The sequence below is a fragment of the Calonectris borealis genome, chromosome 4 (assembly GCF_964195595.1).
Source record: "Calonectris borealis chromosome 4, bCalBor7.hap1.2, whole genome shotgun sequence".
NCBI lineage: Eukaryota > Metazoa > Chordata > Aves > Procellariiformes > Procellariidae > Calonectris > Calonectris borealis.
The window spans coordinates 20,985,830-20,999,244 of NC_134315.1; the positions used below are offsets into that span (position 1 = coordinate 20,985,830).

General features: G+C 43.5%; 1 protein-coding gene across 1 annotated transcript in view; it reads left to right on the top strand.

Annotated features, from left to right (window-relative positions):
• Positions 1 to 13,415, top strand: part of SLC34A2 (solute carrier family 34 member 2) — a 64,041-nt gene that overhangs the window by 36,588 nt on the left and 14,038 nt on the right. The window contains exons 3-5 of the mRNA XM_075149293.1: positions 5,514 to 5,569; positions 12,527 to 12,641; positions 12,746 to 12,883. Of these exons, the coding sequence (XP_075005394.1) occupies positions 5,514 to 5,569; positions 12,527 to 12,641; positions 12,746 to 12,883 (309 nt within the window). The remainder of the gene's footprint in view (positions 1 to 5,513; positions 5,570 to 12,526; positions 12,642 to 12,745; positions 12,884 to 13,415) is intronic.

The window sequence follows — 13,415 nt, forward strand, 5'->3', positions numbered from 1 at the left end:
AGGTAGCTCACCTAAAGTTTTCCAAAAGCTGTGTCAGGGATGAAGACTTAGAAAGGAGATACTGCCAAGCATTTTGCAACAATAAGTAACAAACGGTGTCATTGGTGACATAACTTGCAATTTTAAAACTAGAGTTTAAGGTGTTCAATGCTTTATTTGGAATGTACAACTCTATACAGAATTAGTGCATATATACCCTTTGAAAGAGTAGTAGGTTTGTGGGAGAGTATTTATTTTGGCAGAAGTCCTCATTTTAGGTCATTCTCAAATCCGCCTTTTAGGCAGAAGTCATTTAGGCAGCAGAGAGGCAGGTGTTGCACACGTATTGTGTTGTACGCGTGGCTGCTGTGCCTGAGCAGCGGCCCTGGAGGCGGCGCGGGAGGCCGGCGGGCTGAACAGCGCAGGTGCGGGAGAAGAGGACAGGTTGGAAATGTGAGATGAGTCTTCTCTTCAGTGTAAACACACTCGGCTGGCTGGCTGGTAATTATACTTGCTCATCCTGCTACCGGCAACACCATGGCCAGTGTCAGCCAAGGGTTAACAAATTGTGCAGGAAGAAAACAACGGATTTCTTAAAAAAAAAAATCTTTGAACTTCCGTGAATAATGAAGGAGTCAAAAATGCCTGCTTTCCCGAAGCGCTTTGAGATCTGTAAATTAAAATTTACGTAAGAGTGTAAATAATATTATTTATTTAAGGGCTCTCACATTTCCCTTCACTTCTTCTCTTCTTCCTCTTCCCCGTTACTTGTTTGTTGGGAAGATGCTATTTGCATTCATGAATATGTGTCCAAAGTGGGAGGCAACAGGAGGATGTGGAATAGAAGATTGGTTGAGAGAGCGAACAGGAGCAGGGAGGAGAGGGGGTGTGGGGTGGGGGCGAGGTAAGGGGAGAGACTATAAAAAGAGTAAGGAAAGGTTAGCAAGAGGGGAATAATATTGGGTTTCTTTTGTGATTAAAAATTTCTTACCCTAAAGCATCAGCAGATCTTTGTTTTGGGGTTGGGGTTTTTTAGTGGGCATTTCTTAAACCTTTTAGTTAAATATTCAGGACAAACAAGAAAAGTTTAGAGCAGCTATGATAAAAAAATGGTTTGAAAATGTATCTGGGCTTTAGTTTTCAAAGCAGGTGATACTAAATGCTAAAAGTTCATATTTTTAGCAGTCTGGCTGAAACCAAATTCTGGCTAGTACTGGTGCATTTTTTTTGCATGTGCCATGTTTTAGTCTGTGCCTTTTTGCCAGTCTTCGTGCCTCCCCTGGGAGAGGGTAAGAAGCGCTTGCCATCTCGCTGCAGGGCTGGGCAGAGCTGCCACTGCTCCGGCCCCAGGGACCCCCTGGGCCTGGACTGCCGGCTCTGGAGGAGCAGTCCCTTACGCCTTGGTAGATGTTGAGAATGGCTACTGATACATGTTAGTAGCAAAACATCGACTGAATAGGAAGTCAAAATAAGATACTCCAGGAAGAATAAAAACAATTGTAATATGTGACTTTAAGGGAAAACATAGCTATCACAGAGGATGTGAACAAAATAACCCCACTAACGTGTAGCCCAAGGATGCGTTTGTACTGACAAAAAAATTTGAGGCATGGTTGTAATGAGAATAAGCTGGTTCTGTGGTGAAGGGGCTGCTCAATTATTATAAGACCAAAACAGAGTCCCTTTTTCCTTTCAAACACAGCTATCTGCCTAAAATTGTTGGCATATTATTCGTCCATAAAAACTCTTTCCTGTATTGAAATATTTCTTTTCGTTTTTATCTGTGAAAGCCCTTCCTGTAGTTTTTCTCTTTGAGACTCCTTCACTTGATATTTTATTTCCCCCTCCCGCTCCTGGCATTTGCTCTGTTGAGTGCTGCCTCTTTATGACTTTATTCATTACTCAGTTCTGGAGGTATGTTAACTACCCTAACTCCATTAATTTTTTTGCGTTATCATTTGTGTGAGACAAAATGCACAGTATTGTAATACAGAACCTTGTGATAGGATCCAGGTTCTTTACACATTAAATTCAGTGTTTTTTGTTATTGCTGTCAAAGTAGTTTTAGGAGTTCTTCTTTACTATTTCCAACTATAGTAGAAATATTGGGCAAAAAATTGGTCTGAGGGTGCATTGCAGCCATACCCACCTAGAGCAGAAGAGCACAGGATAGTTAAAAGCAGACAATTTCCTGGTAGGTATTGAAGCTTCAAAGACAAATTTACACTTCTTAATGGAAAATAAATTAATTAATCAACTACAAAGTTGTAGCATTTACATTCTGTTCCAAAATCAAAGCATCCTATATAATGCCAGGGTCAGAGTCTGCTACAAATATTGATTCCTAGTAAATACCCCGGTGTATATCAATGTGGAATTTAACATTCACAAAACATATCTGACTGGGCATTTTCATTAATAAACTGCATTGTTAAAATATTTACATGCAGAATACATTTCAGACAACAGAGAAAGCCAGGGGTTAAATTCTTCCAGGTAATTGCACAAAGAAGGAAGGTGTTTTTCAGCTGAGTAGGGGTAAGTCCCTAACCAAGTAACCTAGGGGTAAGTCCCTAACCAAGTAACCGTTCTGGCTGTAATTCATATTGAAATCAGCACTGGTCTCTCTCTTTAATGATCAGGGCTTTGTGTTTTGCATATCCGGAAGAGGGAAGGTTGATTTACACTAATGCAATTCCCAAATGTAGACAACTAGATTTGTTCAAGGTTTCTGAACAAGTTAAAATAGACAATGTTGTTTCCAAATGATGGAAACAATACCAATTCTCTTCAGTAAAGAGCTGTGTAGCTGTTTTCTAGAGTCGCAGCACCTCGAATGCACAGTAAGTGTTTAGCTGTGCATTCTTTGGATTTGCGGAACATTGAAAATTAAATCAAACTGTAAGAGAGAGAGTTTCTCTCCTGCTGTTAGCTGAGAGTCTTGCTCATGTATGCTGTCTTTTGAAGCTGTGTCTACTAAAAGAGCAAACCTCATCATGTGAATATTGTTAGTGAATATATATCTTGGGCTGCCCTGATACCTTTGCAGGATGGATGATCGTTTCTTTTACTTCCCTTTAATTATTTTTATTTTAGTTGTGACTTAGGTGCGCTTGGTTTACTGTACTAGGGCCTGGGTCTTAAAGATGAACAGGGTTGGCACTTGCACGGCAAATATCCCTTTTGTGTGGGAGATCTGTAAGAGAGCTCGTAGCACAGATCTCTGTTATGCAGACATCTTTCTTGCCTGTGTTATAACTTCTTGCAACATGGAACAGTGACTGGACAGAGTTCACCTCTCAGAATTTGCACATGCCAGGAATTTTTTCTCATTCTGTGTTTGAGACATTTTCTAGGGTTGCACCTCCTGCTAAATGCTAGAGTATCGCAGGTACTATTCCAGGTAGCTGCAGAGTAATCCAGCACCTTTGTGATAGGAAATCAGGACCCTTGAAATTTTCTTGCTTGCTTTGTTTTATTAAATGTTCCCTATCCAATAATATTTTTTGAAATTAGGTCACTTGCTTCAAAGTAAACCCTAAAGGGGGAAGAAAGAGCATTGGGTTATGCTTTCTTAGCAGCAGCAGCTTTTGAATCTGTGCTGGATGCATGAAAAGTGCTCTGGACTATCGCTCTGACTGCCCTGGTGTCCCGGGAAGAATTTCAGCCTCTTCTCCTCCGATCCTGAATGAGGGAAAGGCTTCTGAGACAAATAACATCCACCTTCATCCCTTGTAGCTAGCTCCTTATAGAGACTCTGCAGAAGATCCACCCTGGAATTCCAAAGACAGACTGTAGATCGCCTGCCTTTGTGTGAGTGACTGGTTTTTCTTCCCTAAAGGTTTTTTTGGGAATATGATGGGTCCGATCTAGAATTGTTGCCTTCCTAAAACATTAACATGGTCAGCGCATAGGATTGTGCTTAGCAAATGGAATGAGCAGCGTTGGAATAAAAATGCTGTGGAAGACGTCACCACGCGCTGGCTGAGCCCTAACCGGGTACCTGGAACGTGCCCATCTCGCACCTTCTTGCTGTCAGAGCTGGGTTTCACAAACAGTGACTCAGAAGAGAATAAGCCACAGCTCAGAGAAACCTAAGGATTCCCCATTAAAACTTCATCTGATTTCCTACATGTAGGACATCAATGAAAAACTACTATTTTTAGATGCAATGTTAAAGTACACTTCTGTTAAGAAAACTGAGCCTGTGAACCACCAAGGTGGACCTTGGGTCCATTTTCTATCACTTCTTTCCACTTTGGACTGTTCTCCTCTTCGCACAGAAGAAAAATCGTTTTCCTCTCCATCGCCGTCTCTGCACGCTGCAGCTGGGAAGGGCGAGGCGGGGCTGGTGCGTTCATCCTCGGGCTCCAACATCAGCCGTGCCCAGGGTGATGGGGGGCGGTGGGCTGTACGCCGGCAGGGCCGCTGCAGCCAGGCAGGTGCTCGGCAGTTCCGCTGTGTGATGTGATGCTGCGTACGGGGCTGCGGAGGCTTTTACGATCACCACTTATTAAACATTTCTGATGCCGATGCAGGTGAAGAGTAAGTTCTGACTCACAGCTCCAAAGGCTGGGTGTCTCTGTGGGACTAAAAAGTGCAAAAAGCAGGAGTTTTATTTTTCTAAGTTACTAAGTCACTAAGCTGCTGGGAGATATGACAGCGTACACGCAGACAAAGCAGATCTGCTGATTAGGCTGCTGGTTTACAGCTTATTTTCTCAGGGTAAGTTGCCTGTTGAAACAGAAAAAATTCAAAGATAATAAAGCTACAGTGCCTAGTCCAGCCCCCCTGCGCTCCCCATTAAGCTCATCAGTAGAACAGACAGCAACGCTAGTGATTGCTTTGTCTAATCTGTAATACCATACTGTACTTACTGAATAACGTATCTATCATATAGCTGTCTTCCTCGCTAGCGTTCTGAATGCGATTATCAAAGGTGTCCTTACATCTTTAAATCTCATTTAGAAGGAGAGCCGCAGCCAAAATGCTAATGAGCTCGCCTTAATTGTAAACATTGTACACTGATAAGAATGAAACTCCATCCTCTGTTCTCAAAGAAGTTCTTACGTGTTTCCTACTTACACCGCTTTTTATCTGATTCTCCTTCACTCCTGTTCTTAGGCAGATTAATAGGCACCTGAACAGACAAATAACAGTACTACATCTTCTTCACACCCTCTTGACAGACTTTTGAGATTGCAAAATATTTTTGGAAAATTATTATTGGAAAAAAGATTACTGAATGATCAGGTGGACGGCAGTTTTTCAGGCTGGAACAAACCGTTCCCCAGCATTCACATGAACACATTAGTAACTCGTACTTAAATGCTGATGGGACATTTTTTAGAATGTGATAAGTGTGAAATAGCCCGTAGTTTTATCAGTCTTGGTTGCTGCCCACTCCTGCTAAAAAAAGGTTGATTGTGATCATCAAGTTGCAGGTAGGCAGTGCCTCTGGACTGTAAAATAGGAATGTTAGTGCGCAGTGATGAAAGCAAACTTTGCTCAACACCTGTCTATATATATTGCAGGTTTCAGTGGCTGCCCAGTTGATCCGTTCGCTCTGTTGTCTGGGAATAAAGAAGTGGTAAGTAAGAACAACTAAGACCAAGTTTTCTTTTCTTCTTTTTTGAACTTGTTTAGCTTATAAATCCAAAGCTCTGCTTTTGCAGCTCAAGGAATGGCAACAGAGAGCTAACATGGGGAACTGGAGCGGCATGTGAAATGTCACCCACTTGTTAGCATTTTCACCTTGTGTTCTTTCAACTGCGTTTTTATTTTAAGGAAGTGACAAAAAATCATAGTTCTAGAAACAAACTGTGCTACTTTTTGTCTGCGAATAACTAGATTTATTTTTATGGAATATGATAAAGAAAAAAAGCATTTTATTAGCAGCTGTCAAAAAAACCCAGAAAGAACTGCCTAGAGCATAAGAAAGTATTGTTTTAACTATTATTTGGATTGAAAAGAAGTGACATTTTAAGTCATAGTAATCAGCGGTATCGGATACTGGAAAATATCTAGGATATGATTAATGAAACATTGGAAGGAAATACTGCCAGCTTGTGTGTTAGCATAGATAGTGTAAAGTTTGCGTGCTGCACTATGGCCATGTCAGGCTATTCTTGACGGAAACATTTTCGTATGCTAATTTGGTTTGATACATGGAGGTAAAAGGAATACATTAGTCTAATGTAGTTAGCTCAACTAATGTGGCAGTAGGCAGAAATCAGCTGGTTTCTCAGTAACTTTTATTAGCAGCTCTTCCATTAGATCAGTAAGTCTTTTTAATGTCATTACTTTTTCCGCTCTCGATCTTTTACTTGTGTTTTGCATTCAGGATGGGGTAGATCTGTTGTATTTCCTTGTTGGGGGGATTATTTTTTTGTTGTTGTTTTATTCTAAAAAAGTAATTGTTTTATTTAAGTACCTAGTAGGCATTTCAAGTAGTTCACTGATGTTTCCTGGCTCTGGCTCCTCAGTGGCAGTGTCAGGTGCTTTGCTTGGTTGTGAACGCAAAAATTAATGTTTGGGATTTATTTTCTCTCTGCACTTGCTTAGAAAGTAGTTCTCTTTACTAGTTTGTTTTATATGATTTTTTTTAGTTTTGCTACGTGTTAGATTCAAGCTTGTGAGCGATAAGTCTCAGGGATCCATAGGAATAAACAGTGAGAACAATGCTCATTTGTTTTTAGCTTTCACACATCTATTTTATCCTTTACTACTACATTATTTGAAAGTTTACATCCTGGCTAAACCTGCTATCTTATTCAGAGAAAAAGTCCCAAGGAAGCGGCTGGTGCCAGAGCAAACACAAGACTTGCTCCTAGCAAGGCTGAATCATTGCTGGTGTTTATTTAAGTCGTTGCCTGTTCTGTTGCACCTGGGGCTTTGTGGCTGCCATGGAACAGGTTCTGGGGCAAAATTATCAGCTGATGTAAAGCTGCTGAATGAATTTGTGCTGGCTGAGATTCTTTCCTTTCCTGTCTTCACATAATGTGCTTTTATGTTGGAAATGATACATTTTGAGGGGAAAAAGATAATATTTCTTCCAACTGTGTATAAGAAGGATTGCTATATAGCTTGGTATTTACTCCTATGAAGTATATGTGGTAAATATTCATATTTACTAAGGCACGTAGTCGGGTATCAGATTAGCTGATAAATTGCTTTTTGACATAAAAACCATAGCACAGTGGTCAATGACAAGAAAGTAATGTGTTTTTGTAGAAAAGCTGAGAGAGAAGGAGAGCGAGCGAGAGAGGGGAAAGCCTGGCTGAGCCCAAAACTTGATTTGGAGCTGCTTAAGCAACCTGTAGGCACATGTATGGTCATGGTGGTGGTTGTTGCAGTTATTACCAGTTGGTTTTGCAAATACTGCTATTTTCTCCAGTACTTTTATTTCATCTTGGTTTGACTGGGTCTGTTTCCTGGGGGTGAGATTTCTTTAAGACTTACTGCTTCGTAGTTCTTACTGCAGGCACAACGTGGCCTTTCAGTGAGCTGTCACGGGTGGAGAGGTACAAACAATACCGTCCAGGCACATGCAAGTGGTAGTTCATATTCTCCACATTAAGTCCAGGAGAATAAATAGATTTACAACTGTTTCTGATTTAAAACTGAAAAGCACCGAGAGTCTAGTCCTGCAACTGAGGCAATACTGTTACAGTCCAATGAATCACTGAGGAACGCAATGCCGGGCTACTGCATGACACCTAGTGTTGCTCAGGTAATTCCCAGAGACTTTAACTCTTTGAAATGCTGCAGCGAGAGAGTCAGTATAGATATAAAAACCACGGGAGCCCACTTTGGCTTCAACTTTCTCTCTCACATATTTTATATCAGAATTTGAATGCCATTGATTTCCATCTATCTCCCTCTTACGAGTGGGAGGTTTCAGCTTCTTTTGGAGTTAGAAAGGATGTCACACGTAGTTAGCATTTTCCAAAGGTGAGGAAAGATTATACTTACAACGAAAGGAGCACACACGATGGTGTGAGAGGATTTGCCGCGAGGTTCACCGAAACGGACTGGATTACAGTTTGCGCAGGCATCAGTTTTCAGACCTTTGCAATATGCATAGCGTATTTTGACCTGCCTCTTTCAGGAGGAAATTAGCTCCCATTTCAGCACAGCTCCGGACAGGTGGATATCCAAAGTGCCAATGCTTAGCTGGATGCGAGTTCCATGACTACGCCCTGGGTGCAGGCATCCTGGCCGGTGTCCTGCCAGCTAAGACGGGAACCGGACACACAGCGCTGAGACACCTGGGCTGGCACGGGGATGGGCAGAGCTCATCACTCCGGGCACCTCATCCAGCAATTGTGGCTATCCTAGCTTTGGACCTGGACCGGTGCGTCCAGCTGAACATAGCTCCTTGTTGTGGCGTGCGTCGTCACCAGCCCATCCTCTGCCCGTTCTCTAACATGTTCCTTTGCAGTATAGTTATGTCTTCGGTGTTCAAAAGTAAACCACTATTAGGGTTTTGGTTGTCATTTATATCTTGCGTCAAATGATGTTGGTCTTTTACACCGTGCCTGACGTCAGCCTTTCCACGGACGCAGCTAATACGAGTTGCCAGGGAATGATGCAGTTAGCTTTGTCACCCACTGCTCTGCTCCTCAGCAGCACACAGATTTTCTTTTGAGTATTTTCTCAATGTGTTGATGTCTGTATTTGGGCCAAGGAAGAATTCTTGGAAGGGAAAACTGTAGAATGTAGATTATCCTTGTAGCACAGCAATTAATTAACAGTAAGTAGCTGTGGCCAGGACTCTAGCAAACAGAGTATCAGGTGGCTGTAAACTATCTTCTCAGCTGTTCCTCTTAACAAGAGTCAGGATCTGGAGAAAGCTGACAGCTTTGATAGCGCTTCAAGGATCTAGGTGGTTCTGCTTCCATCAGTCCTTGATACCAATCACACAGAAGGGGCTCTTCTAGTAATACCTCTGCAAACTCAAATGCACAAGGCCAATACTGTAAGAACCTCCGGTATTCAAGTCTACCTTCCCAACTCAGAGGCTGGCTAGGAATCATATGAATAATTTTATATACATACCTACAAAAAAACTTCCTCCACAGAGGTGGTCAACTCTCATTCTAGGGTATTTAATCACATAAAGCAAAAACAATAATAACACATGACGTACCTGTGGGATCCTGAGCACCTCAGGAACATGAGAGATGCTTATTATGAAAAAATGCCCTGCTGAATTCTTGAATGGGGAGAGTTTATTTAGGAGACGTAGAGGCTGTTTGTCTGCTGAAGTTTTCAAGCTCCAGTTTCTCCAGTGAATGCATCAGCTCAGTTTCCATACTGTAATCAAGCAGGCTGAATCCTTCATTTCCATAGTGAGCGTAACAGAAGAGCTGTAAAAGTACTGATGGCATCTCTAGAGCTGGTGGTGTCCAGCATATTCTGTGTCTCTCCATGGTGGGAATATGTTGTCAATGCAACTTCACATCTGAATTTCCAATGCATTTTCACGATTGCATTTCACTTAAGAAGCACTTGTGCTGAGTAGTTATTTTTTTTAGAGCTCTCTAAATGCTGAACACGTATAAATGAAACTCGTTTAACAAGATGGAGGTGTTCTGGCATGGGTGGGGCTTGGAGGTTGTTCTGGCATGGGTGAAAATATAAGAATTTGCTCCAAGCAAATGGAAACCCTTGTTGAAACAAGCAAGAGTGATTTTCTTCCATCTGTTCTGAGATCTTTCTTTGTGTATCTTGGGAGCTGCTCTGGATCTTACGCCACAGATAAAGAATGAGTAAAAGCATAGTTTTTGCTTATGGGATTGTAGAATAATTTTTCGTGCTAATATGGAAGGGGAGATACTCTTTTCTTTGTGGAGTGCCAGAAAACAATACCCTCCTCTGTTACAGCAAGGCATGAGTGTTTTTTTCTGTGACATTTCCTTCCCAGGTAAAGGAGGAGGACGTGTGGCTTATTGACATGGGCAGGGACAAAAGATTTTCACCATCAGCTACATAAAGGATTATGATTAAATGAATGATTAATTATACCCCCTTAGAGTGGCTGCTAAATGCAGGTGAACCTTGTTTACGGGAGCATGATACCAACTCTGACACTGACTTTTGGAGGCTGGGCACAGGTGCCCTGTTTTATGAGGAGCATTGGAGGCAAATTCACTCACTGATGTTTCAGCCGCGTGGGTGCCAGACGTGGCGGGGCAGCTTTGCCCACAGCACTGACCGACTTGTGTGGCAGAGAGGGTGGAAGAGACAGACCCAAATGTGAGGCTTTTCTGTGTAGGGTTCACTTCTCCCATCCTTTCCATTGAGTTTTCGGTCATGCTGGCTGAGCTAACTAACAGCCTTACAAGCATGGAAAAGGAGAAGTATGATCATATATTGCCTGGGCTCCCCATGGTCACCTTCCCCCTCTTTCATGTCCCTCCTTCTGGCTTCCAATATTGGTGAAGTAAATAAGTAGGGCTCCTCCAGGTTTTGGTTCAAGGACCAGCTGCCTCCTCCTCTTGTGCCTGGGCTGGGTCTGTCACATATGCTTGTACCTGTGCTGGCAGGATTTGGCCATGTGATATCTTACTTTTTAAGTCATTATTGGTTAATATTACAATGCATGTCAAATGTGCTCAAAAGGGGTCAGGAAGGAGGAGGTTCAGGCAGAGATCCTACGTGAGATGGGTGAGCCTGACCTTGCTGCCACTAACTCAGCTTCACTTGCAGCATCAGCTGTGGGTTACAGGCAAATATAGACCTGCAAATGGCCACTGCTGTCTGATTACGCTCTTGTCCAGTTGTTCAGCAAGCATCATTCTGGAGCTTGAAACTCTGGGATCTTCCTCCACCTTGCCCAGGGTCACATTCCCCTCCATGCTTCCATGGGAAGGAACCAGTAAAGGCCACAAGAAGCATATGTGACCCAAACTAGGCAATGCTTTAGGGAAGAACTTTCTTTGCTAAAGTCTATATATTGAATTATCAGTTTGGTAAAGGCAGTCAATTAAATCCAGAAGGTGGAAGAAAGTCTACCTGGACTCCAGTAAAGCCTTTGACACTGTCTCCCACGGCTTTCTCCTAGAGAAGCTGGCGGCTCATGGCCTAGACAGGTGCACTCTTCGCTGGGTAAAAAACTGGCTGGACGGCCAAGCCCAGAGAGTTGTGGTGAACGGAGTTAAATCCAGTTGGCGGCCGGTCAGGAGCAGTGTTCCCCAGGGCTCAGTACTGGGGCCGGTCCTGTTCAATATCTTTATCAACGACCTGGATGAGGGGATCGAGTGCTCCCTCAGTAAGTTTGCAGACGACACCAAGCTGGGCGGGAGTGTTGATCTGCTGGAGGGTAGGAAGGCTCTGCAGAGGGACCTGGACAGGCTGGAACGATGGGCTGAGGCCAACTGCATGAGGTTCAACAAGGCCAAGTGCCGGGTCCTGCACTTCGGCCACAACAACCCCAGGCAACGCTACAGGCTTGGGGAAGAGTGGCTGGAAAGCTGCCCAGAGGAAAAGGACCTGGGGGTGCTGGTTGACAGCCGGCTGAACATGAGCCGGCAGTGTGCCCAGGTGGCCAAGAAGGCCAATGGCATCCTGGCCTGTATCAGAAATAGTGTGGCCAGCAGGAGCAGGGAGGTGATCGTGCCCCTGTACTCGGCACTGGTGAGGCCGCACCTTGAATGCTGTGTTCAGTTTTGGGCCCCTCACTACAAGAAGGACATGGAGGTGCTGGAGCGTGTCCAGAGGAGGGCAACGAAGCTGGTGAAGGGTCTGGAGCACAAGTCTTATGAGGAGCGGCTGAGGGAACTGGGGTTGTTTAGCCTGGAGAAGAGGAGGCTGAGGGGAGACCTCATCGCGCTCTACAACTACCTGAGAGGAGGTTGTAGTGAGGTGGGTGTTGGTCTCTTCTCCCAAGTAACTAGCGATAGGACAAGAGGAAGTGGCCTCAAGTTGCGCCAAGGGAGGTTTAGATTGGACATTAGGAGAAATTTCTTTGCTGAAAGAGTGGTCAGGCCTTGGAACAGGCTGCCCAGGGAAGTGGTGGAGTCACCATCCCTGGAAGTATTTAAAAGACGTGTAGATGAGGCGCTTAGGGACATGGTGTAGTGGGCATGGTGGTGTTGGGTTGATGGTTGAACTCGATGATCTTAGAGGTCTTTTCCAACCTTAATGATTCTATGAAAGTAAAACAGTCCTCTGACTCTTTGCTGAAAGAAGATAAAACAAATTAAAGAAAAGAAATGCCTAAGGTTTGGAAAACAGAAGAATCTTTGCTTTCATGACAATTAAAAGTGAACAAAAATACAGGCATGAGATGGAAATAATTTTTTTAAAATTGTGTAAATTGCATAAATAAATCAACTGTGTGATTTAAAAAATAATTGAGAAATCAATTTTGCAAAGAAAGGAATAATTCATAAAGATTAGTAAAAAGCTGTGTTCAAAAACAAATTGCTTCCATTTCATTTCCATCTCGTTTGCTCTTAAACTTAATCACACTTCTTACATACCCTGTTGTAAGTTGAATATTTTGACTGCACGTGCATTTTAATCTGCACTACTTTGTTAGGCACAGATCATGGCTCCCTGGCCTGAGGTGGAAAAGCCTGAAACCAATAACTATATTGGGGACTCTTCCAAACAAAACCAGAACATGGTGGGGAAAGAAGGAGAAAATCACAAAGGTAATGTGTGCTCACCTGTGAGTTACAGAGATATAAAAGTTTTGGGGCTCCTTGGAGAAGATGGGAAGTAATTAAACCGTTTTTTTAATGTTGTATTTCATCAGGCAACGTGGCTTCACTTGGAAATAAAGGGGAGATTCAACCTGCGTTTTCCACAATAGCTTTGGTAGATGAGACAAGGCCAGAAGACGAAGACCCATGGGCTCTGCCGGAACTGCAGGACACCGGGGTCAAGTGGTCAGGTAGCTGTTTCTCAGTAAATAAGTTACCTGCTGTCGTGGTTTAACCCCAGCCAGCAAAAATAAACGCCACGCAGCCGCTCGATCACACTCCCCCCGGTGGGATGGGGGAGAGAATCGGGAGGGCACAAGTAGGAAAGCTCCCGGGTTGAGATAAAAACAGTTTAATAATTGAAATAAAACTAAGTAGAACAGTAATAATAACAATGAGAACAACAACAATAACAGAATACACAAAGCAGGCAATGCACAACAGAACCGCTCACCGACCGCCGACCGTGTGTCACGAACGGGGGCGAGCCCCCCACACACCTGGTTTTTATACTGAGCATGATGTCACATGGTATAGAATACCCCATTGGCCAGCTGGGTCCACCACCACGGCTGTGCTCCCCCCTCCCGGTGCAAGCATCACCCAGCAACAGCCAAAGCATCAATGGGCCATCAACGCTCCTTTCACACCGAACCCAAAACACAGCACACCCCCCAGGCTACTGGGAAGAAAGTTAACCCTGTCCCAGCTGGAACCAGGACA